Here is a 20,411-nt window from a genome sequence, read left to right as displayed (position 1 = left end):
GAAATTTCACAGCAAGAATTCTCATATTTACTGACGATATTCTTAACAACCTGTGTTTTGATTCCACTACAAAACCTGTATACAAAATATGCAGTCCCTAGAATGAGATGGACGAGGCTTATGAACCTCGACCTATACAGTTGTACAATCTGGCAATGAATGGATGTTTTCTTTTTATTAAGCATGGCAGAGTGTTTTCGCTTATTTTAATATCAGGCAACAATGTTAGAAAGTGTCCCCAAGAATACAATTTAAAATTACTAATGTGATATGAACCTTTTTTACTTGTGTATATTTTGAATATGAAAGTGAAGTACTTTGAATAATTGAGGGGAACAATCACAAATAAGCTTGCAACGGTATTGGGAGGTGTCACGAGTTCAAACTTCAGACGATTTCTGTTAATCTGCTAAGGCGATATCAGTACGAAAATTTGTAAAAAAGAAGACGCTAATGGCAACGATGAGGATGAATAATGATAATTATGATGAAATTGATGTGTGTGGCACTTAAATGTTAATGTGCCAACTTAAACTTAAATGTTTTGCATAATATGAAATATTGTTAATGGGAATGTGTTGTTTCTAATGTTCAATATAGAAAGCAGATAACAAGAAAAAAGAAGAAAAGAAATAATGTTGCAGGTAGATACGGAGCCTCAGCCCAAACACATATATGATCAGACAGGATGTCAACGATGCATTCATAACTAACATGTCATTATTCAAAAATTGAAATAGTACAGTGGGAAACAACCAACTAACTAACTCTCTAAACTTTTTTTTTAAAAACCCGAAGAGAGCAAATACAAGCACAAGCGTAAATAATTAAATAAGTTACAAGGGGTTCGAATCTTTTGATCTAGGTATGGATGCAGACAGGTACTAAGTTTTGTGTGTGATAATGGAAAATCCCCCTTCAATATAATAACATAGTGGTAATGTTTGGTCTTGCCTTGTTCCTATCGATAACATAGTGGTTACACGAAAGAAAGAAATAAAAAAAAATTAAAACACTGCGTCCCCCTATTAAGAAATACTTCTCGAAATTTTATTCAACTTTTTTGTTCTCTTCCTATCTTCGTAACTAAAAAAAAAAATGTTTTGTCAAATGTTTGGATGACTATGAAAATATTGAAACATATGATGTAATAATAAAATGTTGTTGCATTGTAATCAAGTGAATTCGTTGAATATGTAGAATATGGTAGGATATATCTTAAAATGTTAGAAGCTATTTGTTATGGTATTTTTTCTCTTTCTCTCTCTCTCTCTCTCTACTCTTTCTTAAATTTTCATCATCATAGTTAAAATTAATCCAAGAGAAAATATATATTTTGTGTTGACATGGGAAACATGCAATAAAAATGCATGATCAGAAGTTAAGGTCAAGAGCTGAATAAACAGTGAGGGTGATACACGCAAGCTTCCAGCTGTGTGATTAGTACAAAATTGAGAGATGGAAGGCTTTTGTTGCTAAATCTTCAAGTTTAAGAAGGCAAAATAATTAGTTAGTTAATACGGAGCTAATTAGGAACTGGCATCCTCGAAGCTTTCATGCTGCAAGCCTCGCTTTTTACAAGTGTATTTCCGACATGATCCTCATGCTTTTTTTTGTTACAGATAACATCAAATGCCGTGATATGCGATTTTCCGGCTCTTCTATTCACAACACAAATACTTATGTTTCTTTTTATATCGCAACGATGAAGATAATTAGTACTATATGGGGGTTCGGTGAATCTCAGACTTCCAAGAAAAAATTAAACTCCTGTAGGATTTTCCGTGTAGCAGTGAGACACACTAACTAACTAACTAACTCCCTAGCCTTCTTAAACCCGAAGGTTCATGGCTGCAGCAACACAGGCCTTCCATCTGTCCCTATCTTGAGCAAGTTCTATATACTCAACGTTTCGGTAAACGTTCTTATACCTTCTTAAACGTTTCAACGTTTATATAAGAACGTATAAAACGTACTGTGATACTCATCTTCACGATTAGTCAAACGTATCATTCATTGGCTGTTCATATATTCCATCCTTAAATTCTAATAATTATGTATTTTATCTAACAACAGATTAAATTAAATACCAAAACATTATCGAGAAGCAATTCCCAAAACATTATACTAAAATATTAAAATTATAATAAGTGTCCTTCCATGGCCATTTCAGTCTTCAAACTGCTTCCAACGGCTTCCGTACGTTGATTCGCGATTAGTCAAACATGTCAAATGTAACTGCTATTAATAAACGTACGAGGAAAATAAGTTTTGTAGAAATTCTCTTCTCAATAAGAATACTATATTACTACCTTTATTACATTAAATATTAATTAATTAACTGATTCTCTAGCACTCTTGATTCTGAAAATTCGTGGTTACAGTTCAATTTGTACTTATCCTGAGCAAAATTTATATATATTCTATTCCAATCTTTACAGATTTCTTTTAGATCCATCTCCATCTTCGTTTTGGTCCTTTACCATCAGGTTTCCCAACAAGATTCCTGTAAAATCTCCTTTCTCATTCGTGCCCACCTAAGTATTTGTGATTTAATCATCAATCTAATAATACTTGGAAACTAACATAAATTATATACTTCTAAATTATGTAACCTTCACCATTCACTTGTTTCTTCATCCTCTTTTAAAATATTTTCCTAAGAATCTTATTTTCAAATACTCTCAATGTCAATGCAAGGGATCAAGTTTTCGCATCCACAGGCACAATTATTGTTATTGGATATTTTAACATTTAGTATCTTAGATATTAAACAAGAAGACAAAAGTTTATGAAGAAAAAAGTAACATGCATTTCCTGAATTAAGCCTACTTAAGAGACCTGTAGGAAGACCAAGACGAAGATGGAGGGACAACGTTGAGATGGACCTAAAGAAAATCGGTAGGGATGGAAAAGATTGTATAGAACTTGCTCAAGATAGGGACAAATAGAAGGCATGTGTTGCTGAACCTTCGGGTTTAAGAAGGCTAGGGAGTTAGTTAGTTAGTTAGTTAGTGTGTCTCACTGCTACACGGAAAATCCTGCAGGAGTTTTATTATATTTTTTTTTTGGAAGCTTCTAACATTTTAAGATATATCCTACCATATTCTACATATTCAACGAATTCATTTGATTACAATGCAACAACGTTTTATTATTACATCATATGTTTCAATATTTTCATAGTCATCCAAACATTTGACAAAACATTTTTTTTTTAGTTACGAAGATAGGAAGAGAAAAAAGTAGTTGAATAATTTCGAGAAGTATTTCTTAATAGGGGACAGTGTTTTATTTTTTTTCTTTCTTTCTTTCGTGTAACCACTATGTTATCGATAGGAACAAGGCAAGACCAACATTACCACTATGCTATTATATTGAAGGGGGATTTTCCATTATCACACTCAAAACTTAGTACCTGTCTGCATCCATACCTAGATCAAAAGATTCGAACCCCTTGTAACTTATTTAATTATTTACGCTTGTGCTTGTATTTTGCTCTCTTCGGGTTTAAAAAGCCTAGAGAGTTAGTTAGTTGATTGTTTCCCACTGCACTATTTCAATTTTTGAATAATCACATGTTAGTTATGAATGCATCGTTGACATCCTGTCTGATCATATATGTGTTTGGGTTGAGGCTCCGTATCTACCTGCAACATTTCTTTTCTTCTTTTTTCTTGTTATCTGCTTTCTATATTGAACATTAGAAACAACACATTCCCATTAACAGTATTTCATATTATGCAAAACATTTAAGTCTATACGCCATCAGGGTGTGGGATTGCAACAACGTTACCACTACGTCATCCGACAAAAAGCCAGAATCGGTATTGTTATATTTTATTGCTCAGGTCATTTCATTTTTTTAATATGTATAGCTATAGTGAACATACTAACTTAAGCCCTCAGACTCGTAAACCAACAAATATATACACCTCTGTTAACTGCCTTGTATTTGGGGAGGGGGTAGCTGTTGGTGCAATACACTTTGAAGTTTTTGTTTTTTCTAAGTGCCACACACATCAATTTCATCATAATTATCATTATTCATCCTCATCGTTGCCATTAGCCAAAAATTGCCTCTTCCTTTTTTTTTTTTTTTACAAATTTTCGTACTGATATCGCCTTAGCAGATTAGCAGGAATCGTCTGAAGTTTGAACTCGTGACACCTCCCAATACCGTTGCAAGCTTATTTGTGATTGTTCCCCTCAATTATTCAAAGTACTTCACTTTCATATTCAAAATATACACAAGTAAAAAGGTTCATATCACATTAGTAATTTTAAATTGTATTCTTGGGGGACACTTTCTAACATTGTTGGCTGATATTAAAATAAGCGAAAACACTCTGCCATGCTTAATAAAAAAGAAAACATCCATTCATTGCCAGATTGTACAACTGTATAGGTCGAGGTTCATAAGCCTCGTCCATCTCATTCTAGGGACTGCATATTTTGTATACAGGTTTTGTAGTGGAATCAAAACACAGGTTGTTAAGAATATCGTCAGTAAATATGAGAATTCTTGCTGTGAAATTTCTATGCTGTTTAACCTAATAGAATTCGAATCCCTGAGAGAGCCAAGTACTGAGCTTTAGCATTCCATATTAGCAAAACCTTTATACATACGTATTTATAACCTCAATTTACTAATCAGGAAATCCCCCTTAGCCAACGAATTAGCACATTTATATGACCTTCTACATAGGAAGAGGACATGACATGGAGAAACTCTAACTATTGTCATTTGGAACCTTTAATTGCCCCCCCCCCATTGTTATTTTTGGATCAATTACCTTTTCCAAATTAACAACAGGACTGAGGCGGTTCCTAAATGACAATAGTTAAAGACATATTTTTAGCGAATTACGCCGGCAGAAGCTAAGTACGTGTTGCTAGAAGACCTTCGTCGTTGCAAGTCACCTATAACCCATTCACTAAGAAATAAGAAAAAAAAATATTGACGTACTGAAAAAAAAAAAGTTGACTTGTTCACCGAGTTCAGATGTTTACTCATTGATGACTCCGTCGTTGTCGTCTATCAAAAAACCTAAAAGTACCTTGGAAACAGTGAGAGTTATCGAAAAATCTCCCCTTGTCGATTTTTTTTTGGTGACGTAGATTGGATTGATTTGGTGTTTTAAGTCCACTTTATGCACAGTAAGGCTAATTGGGACTGGACCTACAGTTTAAAGTGGGATCCGAACCTCTATGTTCCTCCACCGGGTATCGAATCCGGGACCCCTTGTTTACAAGGCAACGACGCTACTACTGCGCCATCTGGGAGGCACTGGTGACGTAGAGTACGCGTAGAGAGGTCGGGTTTAGTGTGTCGGTCGAGTCTCGGTGTCCTCTGTCCTCCCATACCAAAATGAACATAGGTCGTCATGGAACCAAATTTGACCCCCATCTGTCGAAAATTTTCCAAGTCCACAGCGTAAAATTGCAAATGTCTCGAAAAAAAACAGTAAGAGAGAGACATAGCGCAAAAATCCTCCCCGTTGACCCTTTTGTCGATATTGGTGATGCAAAGTACGTGTACAAAATTTTTAGAGGTCCTGGGTCAAGGGTGGGCCAATTGCCAAAATATTTTTCGTAACTTTCGAAAGGATGATCATAGAGAGAGCTGGGATTTCTTGCGTTAGCATCGTCTAGGTGTCCTCTGTCCTCCCATACCAAAATAAACATAGGTCGTCATGGAACAAGAAAAAATATTCCGAAAATTTTCTGTCCACAGCGTTAAAAAAATCTTAAATTTGCAAATATCTCGAAAATGGTAAGAGTTATCGAAAAAATATATCGAAAAACACCCCCATTCCGGTAGCGAAGCTACCCCCCCTGTCGATTTTGGAGGTGGAGAATACGTGTACCAAGTTTTGGTGGTCCTGGGGCCAAGGGGTAAGAAGTTAGCCCACCTCACAAAACTTTGATCACTCGTAACTTTTGAACGAATAGTCGTAGAGAGGTCGGGTTTAGTGCGTCGGTCGAGTCTCGGTGTCCTCTGTCCTCCCATACCAAAATAAACATAGGTCGTCATGGAACCAAATTTGACCTCCATCTGTCGAAAATTTTCCAAGTCCAGCGTTAAATTGCAAAAATGTCTCGAAAACAGTAAGAGATAACGCGAATATCCTTCCCGTTGACCCTCTTGTCGAGTTTGGTGATGCAGAGTACGTGTACCAAGTTTTCGGAGGTTCTTGGAGATCAAGGGTGGGCCAATTGCCAAAAAAATGTTTTTGATCACTCGTAACTTTCGAAAAAAATAATCATAGAGAGCTGGGATTTCTTGCGTTAGCATCGTCTCGGTGTCCTCTGTCCTCTCATAACAAAATTTGCGTAGGTTGTCATGGCTTACAAACGCGTGACCGAGGGAAGCGTGGACATGTATTACACGCCCAGCGAATTCAAAGCACGGAGACCCATGTTCGTCATCAACACGACGAAGAGAAAGCAGGTGGTGGTCAACGATCGAACCAACATCAAGATCGTCTGCGAGTTCCACGATGCCTTGCCCGAGGATACTATATGCAGTGTCATCCTGATTGCAGAGAAGTCCTTCGCCTACGACGTGAAGAACGAGAGGGTCACAGAGCAGTTTTAACAGGTTTTTAACATCTTTTCTTGCACAAATAAGGAATTTTTAGTACTAACACAATCAGTTACAATGGCACAATACGAATTTCACTAGGTCAGATCAGTTACAATGTCAATTTCATCAGTTATCAGTTACAATATCTTTTTTTTTTTCATCACTATAGCACGAGACAATCAGAAAATTTGCACCAAAAAAATTTTGTTATTTTTTTACACGAGAAAATTAACAATAAAATTCTTTTTTTTTTATCGTTTCAGATGCTGTCGAACATCAAAAAAATATACACATACACACACACTAGAAAAAAAAAGCATGCAACTTTATTTTGTAACACACACACACATATTCTCCATCTTCATCAAGAAAATATTATAATAAACATAATTTTTTTATCTATCTCACAATAAAACTCTATATCCAAAAAAAATTACAACATCAAAATAACACTAGAGTCGTTAGTACACGTTGCATGCAATTACGGAGGTCCTCTGTAGAGTTTCATGGAAGTTTGAGAGAAAAAAAAAAAACACGTGAAACTCTATAGAGGTGTGGTAATCTATAACCGCAGCCGTTAGAGAACCTTTTACTTTTTTTTTTGGTTGGGCACCACGCACCCCTGGCGAGGTTATATAGGGGCCAGGGGATCCTAAAAGAAAAAAACAACAACAACAATTATTATTTTGTTTTGTTTTGCGTCACAATACGGAAAAAATAATGAGAGGCATACGCGCGCGCGCGCGCGCGCGTGTGTGTGTGTATGTGGCACATCGTTTCTCCCGAGAGAGAGAGAGGTTTACAAAGGTCACGATATATATATATAAACATTTGGTCCCGGACTTGGAAAAAATTACGATAAGGTGCACTCATCCTTCAAAGGATGAGAGGATGAGAGTACATCTTTCACTCATCACTGCTTTTCTGCGCCGTGAAACATCGTTAGCGCAATAAATCAGGCGCGGGACGTGGAGAGAAAGTGAGATTTTCAGGTTTTTGTGGTCGTTTGGTCAAGAAATCAGAGTTGGCCTTGAACATACAAATACTATACTACTCGTTAAAATTATGAAAATGCCAATAGTAAAGCAAATATGATATAATGTAAAGAAAACATTAAAAACAAAATTGTTAATGCGCAACAAAGGAAAAATTAATAAAAGCAATTTATGATTGATCAGAAAAAAAATGTTTTGTCGAAACCGGTTTCATCTCTCCATTTGTAGATTAAGTTGACATTTTTTTTCCCTAGAGTTGAGCATTGTAATTCAAGCGTCCTTAATGCATTAATGGCAATCAGATGGCCGAGTTTTTCCATGACGTCCGCTAGATTTCTAGAAATTGTGACAAAATCCGAACTGTTCCAAACTCGCTCTCGAGAACAAACAAGGACAACAAAAATTTGCCACTGGAAGAGTAACCAGTTAATCATTTTACAGAGTTGTAGTAACTTGTTTGAAAATGCCTTGTGTACGATTTCGTTTTAGTTTCTAATTAGGTTAGGATAGGTGTATGTCTGCTGCCTTTTCTGTAAAGTTCAATGTACTAAAAGCTTTCGTCTTCAGCCGGTCGATCATACAACATTCGCAACATTCGCTTTCTTGTCCTGCGCTGCGCTTGTCTTGCTGATGGAACAGGTGGATGCGAGCTGTTCCCTCGGAAGCTATTTCGCAGCGTTTAGCCAAGGCATTTAGCAGACGCTTAGACTCTAGAAGATTTTTCCAGTTCGTTATGACTGACAGACGCAATTTTGCAATGAGATTAGGAAACTATAGACTTACTACACTCAAAACTATCACTACGACTCAATTAAGCTTTAGCACATAGCAAAAACTCGAAGGAAAACGAATTCGATATGTCTCTCGTAGGGAACAGCTTGAGAGTTCAGATTCCGCGGTGGGTGGTGTCTCCATGAGGATCGTTTACCTTCGCGCGTGGTCGGAAATACTCGGCGTCAGAGCAGAGGGTGGGACGACGAGGGTAGGTGAAGTAAACAAACTTCCAGTCAGGGTGAAAGTTTTTCTTCGGCGTTTTGATTTCGGAAGAAAGAAGTGTTGTTATTATGTTATTATAGATAATTTAAATAGCTAAAAAGGGCGATAAGTAGAAGGGAACAACAGCCTGTTCCCTCTGTTCCATGGAGGAACCGCCACTGACTCCAATTCAGAATTTGGCATGTTTAAAACAGAAGGTTTAAAACATTTTGTTCTAAATGTTTAAAACGCAGGCCTATGTTGTAAAGTATGTGAATGAAACAATTTTGCTCAGTACTTAACGCACATTGTTTTTCATGTCAATTTATTTTGTTGCATTCACAATAAAATGTGATATTTCGGAAAACAGAGTAGCTACCGAGGAAATAGAGTGAGGCCTCCAAACAGTTAATAGTTGAATCTTTGATACAATACCCATAATCTATCTAACATATTAAGTTTCCAGTATACAATATATATATACAGGGTGATTCAAACGTCCCAGGACACACTTTTCTCTCTGAAACGGTTGCGGTAATGACGGATCCAACTTCACCTGAGTACATCAGGGTAAGGGGTGCTTCCGGAACATGGCCGCCATCTTGAAGTCCACCATATTGGATCGAGGTCAATTTTTTAAAATGCCAAAGGTGCCATGTGGGATATCAAACCACATCAGAATTTTCCAAGAAATGCAATACTGTAATTAGTTTTGTGATTACGACGTACATGAAAAGTTTTAAGTAATTAACTTTCAGGGTTTTCACCACTCAAGTGTAACATAAATTTTCCTGTAAAGCACAGAAAATGAATGGGATCAGTGACCCCTCGCGCGCCCCTTAACGACATCCTTGAAAACATTACTACAACACTTAACTGCATAAACAAAAATTTAAAAAAACCTTACCTGTAATTGCTAACTGGAGAACTCTACTATCTGAATTTTTGAACAGGTCCCACATATCGTCGCATGAAGTTATGCTTAGAATTGCTATGAGATCTGGAAATGAAACAAATCTTGTTAACTTTTCTCAATGTGTGTGTGTGTTGATTACTGTCCTGAATTCTTATTATCAACAAGGTACGCCTTTCTGAAATACATAATATATGAAGTAACCAATCATTCTTGTATAAAATTAACAGCAGAAAATATTGCTATGTTCCATGTACACTCACCGGCAATAAAATTGAACAACTATATCCTGGAATACTCGCTTCATTGTAGTGCGTTATGTGTGTTGCCTACTTCTACGGAGATGACCCAATTGTATTTTGTAGTGAAGTTCGCTTGTAGCCGTCGAGTTGCGCAACACACATAACGCATCAGTGAAGCCAGCCAGCATTTCAGGATGTAGATATCCAATATTTTCGAATCTTCAGAAATACTTATTGGCGCTAGTATACGTTAGGCAACAACAGCACGCACACGACAGACTTCCCAGTGGCGGGAACTCCCCCCATCTCTCTCTCTCTCCTTCTTCAACCCGAAGGTTTATGGCTGCAGCAACACTAACCTTCCATCTGTCCTTATCCTGGACAAGATCAATCCCATCTTTTCCATCCTTGCTGATTTCCTTTAGGTCCATCTCAACGTTATCTCTCGATCTTCATCTTGGCCTTCCTACAGGTCTCTTACCATCAGGTTTCCTAACAAGAATCCTGTCGTGCCACATGTCCTTCCCACCTAAGTCTTCTTGATTTAATTATTCTAATAATATCTGGACATGATTACAAATTGTGCAGTTCTAAATTATGTAACCTTCTACACTCACCTGTCTCCTCATCCCTTTTAGGTCCAAGGATATTATTTTCAAATACTCTTAATTTATGTTTCTCTTTTAATGTAAGGGACCAAGTTTCACATCCAAATAATACTACAGGCAAAATTACTGTTCGTGTATATTTTAACTTTTAGTTTTTTTTTATATATTATACGAGAAGATAAGAGATTATGAACTTTTAAACTGTGCCAAGACAAACGGCCCCCGTGACGGGGTGGTTAGCACATCGCGCTACCACGCCAGGGGTCCCTGGTTCGAATCCCGGTGTAACGGGGAATTTGGACTCCGTAGAAAAGCGACTCTACAGTCAATTTTCTACGCAGTCCAAATTCCCCGTTATCGTGACGGGGAATCTGGACTCCGTAGAAAAATGACTGTACAGTCAATTTTCTACAGAGAAAAATGACTGCCCTTTTCAGATCCCGTCAATTAAGCAGGGGGTAAAATATCCCCGTAGAAAAATGACTGCCTGTCAATTCCCACTTAAAAGAGGGGGTACAAATTCCCCGTAGAAAAGTGACTGCCCAATTAAATCCTGCTTATATTAGAAGGGGGTACAATTTCCCCGTAGAAAAGTGACTGCCCCCTTATATCCAGCTTATATTAGGAGGGGGTACAAATTCCCCGTAGAAAAGTGACTGCCCCCTTAAATCCTGCTTATATTAGGAGGGGGTATAATTTCCCCGTAGAAAAGTGACTGCCCTATTTATTCCTGCTTATATTAGGAGGGGGTATAATTTCCCCGTAGAAAAGTGACTGCCCCCTTAAATCCTGCTTACATTAGGAGGGGGTATAATTTCCCCGTAGAAAAGTGACTGCCCTATTAAATCCTGCTAATATTAGAAGGGGGTACAATTTCCCCGTAGAAAAGTGACTGCCCCCTTATATCCTGCTTATATTAGGAGGGGGTACAAATTCCCCGTAGAAAAGTGACTGCCCTATTAAATCCTGCTTATATTAGGAGGGGGTATAATTTCCCCGTAGAAAAGTGACTGCCCTATTAAATCCTGCTAATATGAGAAGGGGGTACAATTTCCCCGTAGAAAAGTGACTGCCCTATTAAATCCTGCTAATATTAGAAGGGGGTACAATTTCCCCGTAGAAAAGTGACTGCCACTTATATCCTGCTTATATTAGGAGGGGGTACAAATACCCCGTAGAAAAGTGACTGCCCCCTTAAATCCTGCTTATATTAGGAGGGGGTACAAATTACCCGTAGAAAAGTGACTGCCCTATTAAATCCTGCTAATATGAGAAGGGGGTACAATTTCCCCGTAGAAAAGTGACTGCCCCTTTAAATCCTGCTTATATTAGGAGGGGGTATAATTTCCCCGTAGAGAAGTGACTGCCCCATTAAATCCTGCTAATATGAGAAGGGGGTACAATTTCCCCGTAGAAAAGTGACTGCCCTATTAAATCCTGCTAATATGAGAAGGGGGTACAATTTCCCCGTAGAAAAGTGAGTGCCCCCTTATATCCTGCTTATATTAGGAGGGGGTACAAATTCCCCGTAGAAAAGTGACTGCCCCCTTAAATCCTGCTTATATTAGGAGGGGGTATAATTTCCCCGTAGAAAATTGACTGCCCCTTTAAATCTTGCTTATATTTGGAGGGGGTATAATTTCCCCGTAGAAAAGTGACTGCCCCCTTATATCCTGTTTATATTAGGAGGGGGTACAAATTCCTCGTAGAAAAGTGACTGCCCCCTTAAATTCTGCTTATATTAGGAGGGGGTAAAATTTCCCCGTAGAAAAGTGACTGCCCCCTTAAATCCTGCTTACATTAGGAGGGGGTATAATTTCCCAATAGAAAGGTGACTGCCCTATTAAATCCTGCTAATATTAGAAGGGGGTACAATTTCCCCGTAGAAAAGTGACTGCCCCCTTATATCCAGCTTATATTAGGAGGGGGTACAAATTCCCCGTAGAAAAGTGACTGCCCCCTTAAATCCTGCTTATATTAGGAGGGGGTATAATTTCCCCGTAGAAAAGTGACTGCCCCTTAAAATCCTGCTTATATTAGGAGGGGGTATAATTTCCCCGTAGAAAAGTGACTGCCCTATTAAATCCTGCTAATATGAGAAGGGGGTACTATTTCCCCGTAGAAAAGTGACTGCCCCCTTATATCCTGCTTATATTAGGAGGGGGTACAAATTCCCCGTAGAAAAGTGACTGCCCCCTTAAACCCTGCTTATATTTGGAGGGGGTACAATTTCCCGTAGAAAAGTGACTGCCCTATTAAATCCTGCTTATATTAGGAGGGGGTACAATTTCCTCGTAGAAAAGTGACTGCCCTTTTATATCCTGCTAATATGAGAAGGGGGTACAATTTCCCCGTAGAAAAGTGACTGCCCTATTAAATCCTGCTAATATGAGAAGGGGGTACAATTTCCCCGTAGAAAAGTGACTGCCCTATTAAATCCTGCTAATATTAGAAGGGGGTACAATTTCCCCGTAGAAAAGTGACTGCCCCCTTATATCCTGCTTACATTAGGAGGGGGTACAAATTCCCCGTAGAAAAGTGACTGCCCCATTAAATCCTGCTTATATTAGGAGGGGGTATAATTTCCCCGTAGAAAAGTGACTGCCCTATTAAATCCTGCTAATATGAGAAGGGGGTACAATTTCCCCGTAGAAAAGTGACTGCCCCTTTAAATCCTGCTTATATTAGGAGGGGGTATAATTTCCCCGTAGAAAAGTGACTGCCCCCTTAAATCCTGCTAATATGAGAAAGGGGTACAATTTCCCCGTAGAAAAGTGACTGCCCTATTAAATCCTGCTAATATGAGAAGGGGGTACAAATTCCCCGTAGAAAAGTGAGTGCCCCCTTATATCCTGCTTATATTAGGAGGGGGTACAAATTCCCCGTAGAAAAGTGACTGCCCCCTTATTTCCTGCTTATATTAGGAGGGGGTATATTTTCCCCGTAGAAAATTGACTGCCCCTTTAAATCCTGCTTATATTAGGAGGGGGTATAATTTCCCCGTAGAAAAGTGAGTGCCCCCTTATATCCTGCTTATATTAGGAGGGGGTACAAATTTCCCGTAGAAAAGTGACTGACCCCCTTAAATACTGCTTATATTAGGAGGGGGTACAATTTCCCCGTAGAAATGTGACTGCCCCCTTATATCCTGCTTATATTAGGAGGGGGTACAATTTCCCCGTAGAAAAGTGACTGCCCTATTAAATCCTGCTAATATTAGAAGGGGGTACAATTTCCCCGTAGAAAATTGACTGCCCCCTTATATCCAGCTTATATTAGGAGGGGGTACAAATTCCCCGTAGAAAAGTGACTGCCCCCTTAAATCCTGCTTATATTAGGAGGGGGTATAATTTCCCAATAGAATGGTGACTGCCCTATTAAATCCTGCTAATATTAGAAGGGGGTACAATTTCCCCGTAGAAAAGTGACTGCCCCCTTATATCCTGCTTATATTAGGAGGGGGTACAAATTCCCCGTAGAAAAGTGACTGCCCTATTTATTCCTGCTTATATTAGGAGGGGGTATAATTTCCCCGTAGAAAAGTGACTGCCCCTTTAAATCCTGCTTATATTAGGAGGGAGTATAATTTCCCCGTTGAAAAGTGACTGCCCTATTAAATCCTGCTAATATGAGAAGGGGGTACAATTTCCCCGTAGAAAAGTGACTGCCCTATTAAATCCTGATAATATGAGAAGGGGGTACAATTTCCCCGTAGAAAAGTGACTGCCCCCTTAAATCCTGCTTATATTAGGAGGGGGTATAATTTCCCCGTAGAAAAGTGACTGCCCCCTTAAATCCTGCTTATATTAGGAGGGGGTATAGTTTCCCCGTAGAAAAGTGACTGCCCCCTTAAATCCTGCTTATATTAGGAGGGGGTATAATTTCCCCGTACAAAAGTGACTGCCCCCTTATATGCTGCTTATATTAGGAGGGGGTATAATTTCCCCGTTGAAAAGTGACTGCCCCCTTAAATCCTGCTTATATTAGGAGGGGGTATAATTTCCCCGTAGAAAAGTGACTGCCCCCTTATATTCTGCTTATATTAGGAGGGGGTATAATTTCCCCGTAGAAAAGTGACTGCCCCCTTAAATCCTGCTTATATTAGGAGGGGGTATAATTTCCCCGGTGAAAAGTGACTGCTCCTTTAAATCCTGCTTATATTAGGAGGGGGTATAATTTTACCGTAGAAAAGTGACTGCCCCCTTAAATCCTGCTTATATTAGGAGGGGGTACAATTTCCCCGTAGAAAAGTGACTGCCCCCTTAAATCCTGCAATTATTAGGGGGGGGTACAATTTCCCCGTATAAAGTGACTGCCCCTTAAATCCTGCTAATATTAGGAGGGGGTACAAATTCCCCGTAGAAAAGTAACTGCCTCCTTAAATTCTGCTTATATTAGGAGGGGGTATAATTTCCCCGTAGAAAAGTGACTGCCCCCTTAAATCCTGCTTATATTATCAGGGGTACAATTTCCCCGTAGAAAAGTGACTGCCCCCTTAAATCCTGCTTATATTAGGAGGGGGTATAATTTCCCCGTAGAAAAGTGACTGCCCCATTAAATCCTGCTAATATTAGAAGGGGGTACAATTTCCCCGTAGAAAAGTGACTGCCCCTTTTATCTTTAATATATATGGAGGGGGTACAAATTTCTCCCTAGAAAAGTTACTGTTCTAATAATTAGTTCTTACATGAGAAATTGCATACAAAATGCTACGGAGAAAAGTTGCTGCTTACTTAATTTACTTCACAAAACAGTAGGGAAATTAGATGTACTATATTGTCGTATAATGCCTTTATAACTCTGGTATCTGGCTCATCATTGACTTAATTATTACGTACAACTTTCTCATTTGAATGTTCATCAAAATATTTGAATGAGTCTACCATTTGAGTAGGGTGATAAAGGTGTCCTGGGTTCAATACCCGGTGGAGGCACATAGTAATTCGGATCCAACTTTAAACTGTGGGTCCATTCTTGATTAGACTTAGTGTGCATAAATTAAAACGCTAACTCAATCAATCCATCAATCAAGACATTTGAATTGCATTTTCTTGAAACATTTTGGACAACAAATTTGTACACAATGTGTGTGTGTACTGTCACAAATATATAGGTTTCTCATCATAAAAATACTTCTTATATAATCTATGCATAACTAACAAAAAGTAAAACACTTTGTCCCTTGTGGTAATTATATTTATTTGAAAAGCACGACGAGAGCCCGTAGAAGCGATATTTTAACATGGAAATATTTTATAACTTGTAAAATATAATTGAAAGTGGTTGCTTCCACATATCCGTAGTAACTCTCGAATTTAAAAATTACATTGATGCATTTTATGATAGAACCTTTGATCAATTTTTAAAATAATCGAATACACACGTTATTCGTGTTATGAGGTTGATAAATCATAATTTTGTTACACAGAAACATATATTACATATAAACATACTTACACACACCAACATATTTATGTACACACTAATCATATTTTCATAGGAACAAATAACAAGATACATCTACGCACAGACTATAGTTTTAATTGTAACATTTGGATCAGAATCAATACGATTCAGAAACACCAGGAGTACACAAGTCAAATAAAACAATTGTTTTAACTTCAAAAAAATTGAACAAAAGAATAATATACAATGCATATAGCATGAGAATTATGATTTATCACTTTTCACTAAATATGTATTTCAATAATGCTGTAGTGCATTTTAATATAATATGTGATGTATTTCAATTTATACAAAAACTTTATCAAATACAGACATTTATAATTTCGTTGTGGTTTGCAACTAACCTATTACATATTATTCACCATGTTTAACACATGAAGGAGTCAGTGGATGATATTCTTAAGCCACATGTTTGATTTTTATGTTGTTGTTGTTGAACATACCATCATGCACAATAAGCAACCCACTGTCCAAAAAGTGCGAGACATTGTCATTTTTCTTTTCGAATGGCAGTATAATATGTACATCAGTGAAGTTTTTGGCTCTCCAACCAGGTGGTCATCTGTGTAGTGATATAGTCATAAGCCACACTTTCCCGCTACGTAGGCTGTACATGCACCGTTAGAAAACATGGATTTTGGAGACAATAATGAAGGAAGTGACGAGTCACATCTTTTTGATAGTAATAGTGGAAATTTCTGGCACCCGTCAGCTAGCAGTTCAGTGTGGAACTCATCCTTCTGTACGTGTAATTGTGAAATAGAGTTGTGGTTATGTTCGCTGTGGCTTGTGACTATCCGTTGAAAGTTTATATGCTGCATAAAACATTGATTATTACAATCCTCTGATCACATTAACTAAATATAAAGTATATTTTCTTTCAAGCTAGTAAATATCTATGTCAAACGTGATTAATTAAGGCAGACGTCCCATTAACTTGAGCCGACCAGCTGAAGCATTGCCACAAAAATCCACACTTTCAAGGAAAAGGCAGCTGAATCGCCCACGATAGAACAGAGAGAAAGCAAAATGGAGACGTAATAGCGGATGCCAATAAGTACCCGATAAAACAAAGAGTACGGGACATTCTGTTAGTTTAAGACATTCCTTCGCTTGTTCCAAGAAATGTACGACAAAATGCTGAGAGAGTATGTAATATCTGCATTCATCTTGAGACCTGGGTGATTTTAATGCTAAATCAGCATCGTAATTTATGGACACGGGATTGAGGTGAATGTAAACCTTAATATGTTATTAATGATGCATAAAATCAGTAAACCTGAATGCCCATGTCTTCCTGTAGTTTCTAACCTAATAACTTGGAGAAAACCTCGAATTTGGCTTATGACTATATTCTACAGAAAAGCTGTGCGATATGATAGGGAGGTACAGTAAGGGCTACATTAATTTCCTCGAAAGATGAGCACGTTGGTACCATGCATTCTTTACAAGTTGTTTATGTATCATGTGTAGAATGATGCACGATATATACAAGTAACTTACAAACATTACACATGGAACTAGCTTGTTGCAAACTTCTTTCAAGGCAGTTCTACGACAGTCTCAATCCACAGTCATGTATGCCGTCGTTGTATGTCCAAAGTGTTCTTTCGTAAAATGCAGAATGAGCACTTGATTTTGGATTTGGAAATGCGTTCTGCATATCTATTGCTATGGTGTGGATTTTCCTTTGGCGAAGTGGTTAAATCCATGATTCACTTTAGCCCAAAGTCAGCCTTTTCAATGTAATTCCTTGCTCTTTTTTCAGGTATTTCCTCTGGGGACAGTTCTGAATTACACGTGTATTTTGAGATGGCATTAATAAATCATGTACAGCTTTTTCGGGGAAATTATGTCCATGATTAACAAGTATATCCCTCTCTTCCTGTTTTGGTATTGTTAAAGTTTCCTTCATTGGGTGTTGAAAATTTATCTCTTGCGCATAGTTCTGCAAATCATGGACAGTCAAAATAACCTCTTTACGGATTGAAAAGTTTAAGGTCATGAACTTGTAGATAATACGAAAAGTTTACTGATCTTGTTGATTGTTTGTTCTCCATCTTTCTATGACACTTGCTTTTCTTTGGCATCATTTCCAGGCAGCCATAAGCTTAGCATTCTGTTCATTAAAATCACCCAGGTCTCAAGATGAATGCAGATATTACATACTCTCTCAGCATTTTGTCGTACATTTCTTGGAACAAGCGAAGGAATGTCTTAAACTAACAGAATGTCCCGTACTCTTTGTTTTATCGGGTACTTATTGGCATCCGCTATTACGTCTCCATTTTGCTTTCTCTCTGTTCTATCGTGGCCGATTCAGCTGCCTTTTCCTTGAAAGTGTGGATTTTTGTGGCAATGCCTCAGCTGGTCGGCTCAAGTTAATGGGACGTCTGCCTTAATTAATCACGTTTGACATAGATATTTACTAGCTTGAAAGAAAATATACTTTATATTTAGTTAATGTGATCAGAGGATTGTAGTAATCAATGTTTTATGCAGCATATAAACTTTCAACGGATAGTCACAAGCCACAGCGAACATAACCACAACTCTATTTCACAATTACACGTACAGAAGGATGAGTTCCACACTGAACTGCTAGCTGACGGGTAGGGCAGTCACTTTTCTACGGGGAAATTATACCCCCTCCTAATATAAGCAGGATTTAAGGGGGCATTCACTTTTCTACGGGGAATTTGTACCCCCTCCTAATATAAGCTGGATATAAGGGGGCAGTCACTTTTCTACGGGGAAATTGTACCCCCTTCTAATATTAGCAGGATTTAATAGGGCAGTCACTTTTCTACGGGGAAATTATACCCCCTCCTAATATAAGCAGGATTTTAACGGGCAGTCACTTTTCTACGGGGAAATTATACCCCCTCCTAATATAAGCAGGATTTAAGGGGGCAGTCACTTTTCTACGGGGAATTTGTACCCCCTCCTAATATAAGCTGGATATAAGGGGGCAGTCACTTTTCTACGGGAAAATTGTACCCCCTTCTAATATTAGCAGGATTTAATAGGGCAGTCACTTTGCTACGGGGAAATTATACCCCCACCTAATATAAGCAGGATTTTAACGGGCAGTCACTTTTCTACGGGGAAATTATACCCCCTCCTAATATAAGCAGGATTTTAACGGGCAGTCACTTTTCTACGGGGAAATTATACCCCCTCCTAATATAAGCAGGATTTAAGGGGGCAGTCACTTTTCTACGGGGAATTTGTACCCCCTCCTAATATAAGCAGGATATAAGGGGGCAGTCACTTTTCTACGGGGAAATTGTACCCCCTTCTCATATTAGCAGGATTTAATAGGGCAGTCACTTTGCTACGGGGAAATTATACCCCCACCTAATATAAGCAGGATTTTAACGGGCAGTCACTTTTCTACGGGGAAATTATACCCCCTCCTAATATAAGCAGGATTTTAACGGGCAGTCACTTTTCTACGGGGAAATTATACCCCCTCCTAATATAAGCAGGATTTAAGGGGGCAGTCACTTTTCTACGGGGAATTTGTACCCCCTCCTAATATAAGCAGGATATAAGGGGGCAGTCACTTTTCTACGGGGAAATTGTACCCCCTTCTCATATTAGCAGGATTTAATAGGGCAGTCACTTTTCTACGGGGAAATTGTACCCCCTTCTCATATTAGCAGGATTTAATAGGACAGTCACTTTACTACGGGGAAATTATATCCCCTCCTAATATAAGCAGGATTTAAAGGGGCAGTCACTTTTCTACGGGGAAATTATACCCCCTCCTAATATAAGCAGGAATAAAGGGGGCAGTCACTTTTCTACGGGGAATTTGTACCCCCTCCTAATATAAGCAGGATATAAGGGGGCAGTCACTTTTCTACGGGTAAATTGTACCCCCTTCTAATATTAGCAGGATTTAATAGGGCAGTCACTTTTCTACGGGGAAATTATACCCCCACCTAATGTAAGCAGGATTTAAGGGGGCAGTCACTTTTCTACGGGGAAATTATACCCCCTCCTAATATAAGCAGGATTTTAACGGGCAGTCACTTTTCTACGGGGAAATTATACCCCCTCCTAATATAAGCAGGATTTAAGGGGGCAGTCACTTTTCTACGGGGAATTTGTACCCCCTCCTAATATAAGCTGGATATAAGGGGGCAGTCACTTTTCTACGAAGAAATTGTACCCCCTTCTAATATTAGCAGGATTTAATAGGGCAGTCACTTTTCTACGGGGAAATTATACCCCCTCCTAATATAAGCAGGATTTTAACGGGCAGTCACTTTTCTACGGGGAAATTATACCCCCTCCTAATATAAGCAGGATTTAAGGGGGCAGTCACTTTTCTACGGGGAATTTGTACCCCCTCCTAATATGAGCTGGATATAAGGGGGCACTCACTTTTCTACGGGGAAATTGTACCCCCTTCTCATATTAGCAGGATTTAATAGGGCAGTCACTTTTCTACGGGGAAATTATACCCCCTCCTAATGTAAGCAGGATTTAATAGGGCAGTCACTTTTCTACGGGGAAATTATACCCCCTCCTAATATAAGCTGGATATAAGGGGGCAGTCACTTTTCTACGGGGAAATTGTACCCCCTTCTAATATTAGCAGGATTTAATAGG

The 20,411-nt window shown here is 38.5% G+C and overlaps 1 protein-coding gene across 1 annotated transcript in view; it reads right to left on the bottom strand.

Moving 5' to 3' along the window:
• Positions 1 to 20,411, bottom strand: part of Ir93a (Ionotropic receptor 93a) — a 139,132-nt gene that overhangs the window by 104,185 nt on the left and 14,536 nt on the right. The window contains exon 4 of the mRNA XM_083143297.1: positions 9,467 to 9,559. Within this exon, the coding sequence (XP_082999423.1) occupies positions 9,467 to 9,559 (93 nt within the window). The remainder of the gene's footprint in view (positions 1 to 9,466; positions 9,560 to 20,411) is intronic.

This window comes from Lepisma saccharinum, chromosome 21 (genome assembly GCF_977018435.1).
Source record: "Lepisma saccharinum chromosome 21, izLepSacc3.1, whole genome shotgun sequence".
In the NCBI taxonomy this organism is placed as follows: domain Eukaryota; kingdom Metazoa; phylum Arthropoda; class Insecta; order Zygentoma; family Lepismatidae; genus Lepisma; species Lepisma saccharinum.
Note: the sequence above shows the minus strand (reverse complement) of the source record. Positions and strands in the feature narration are given on the sequence as shown.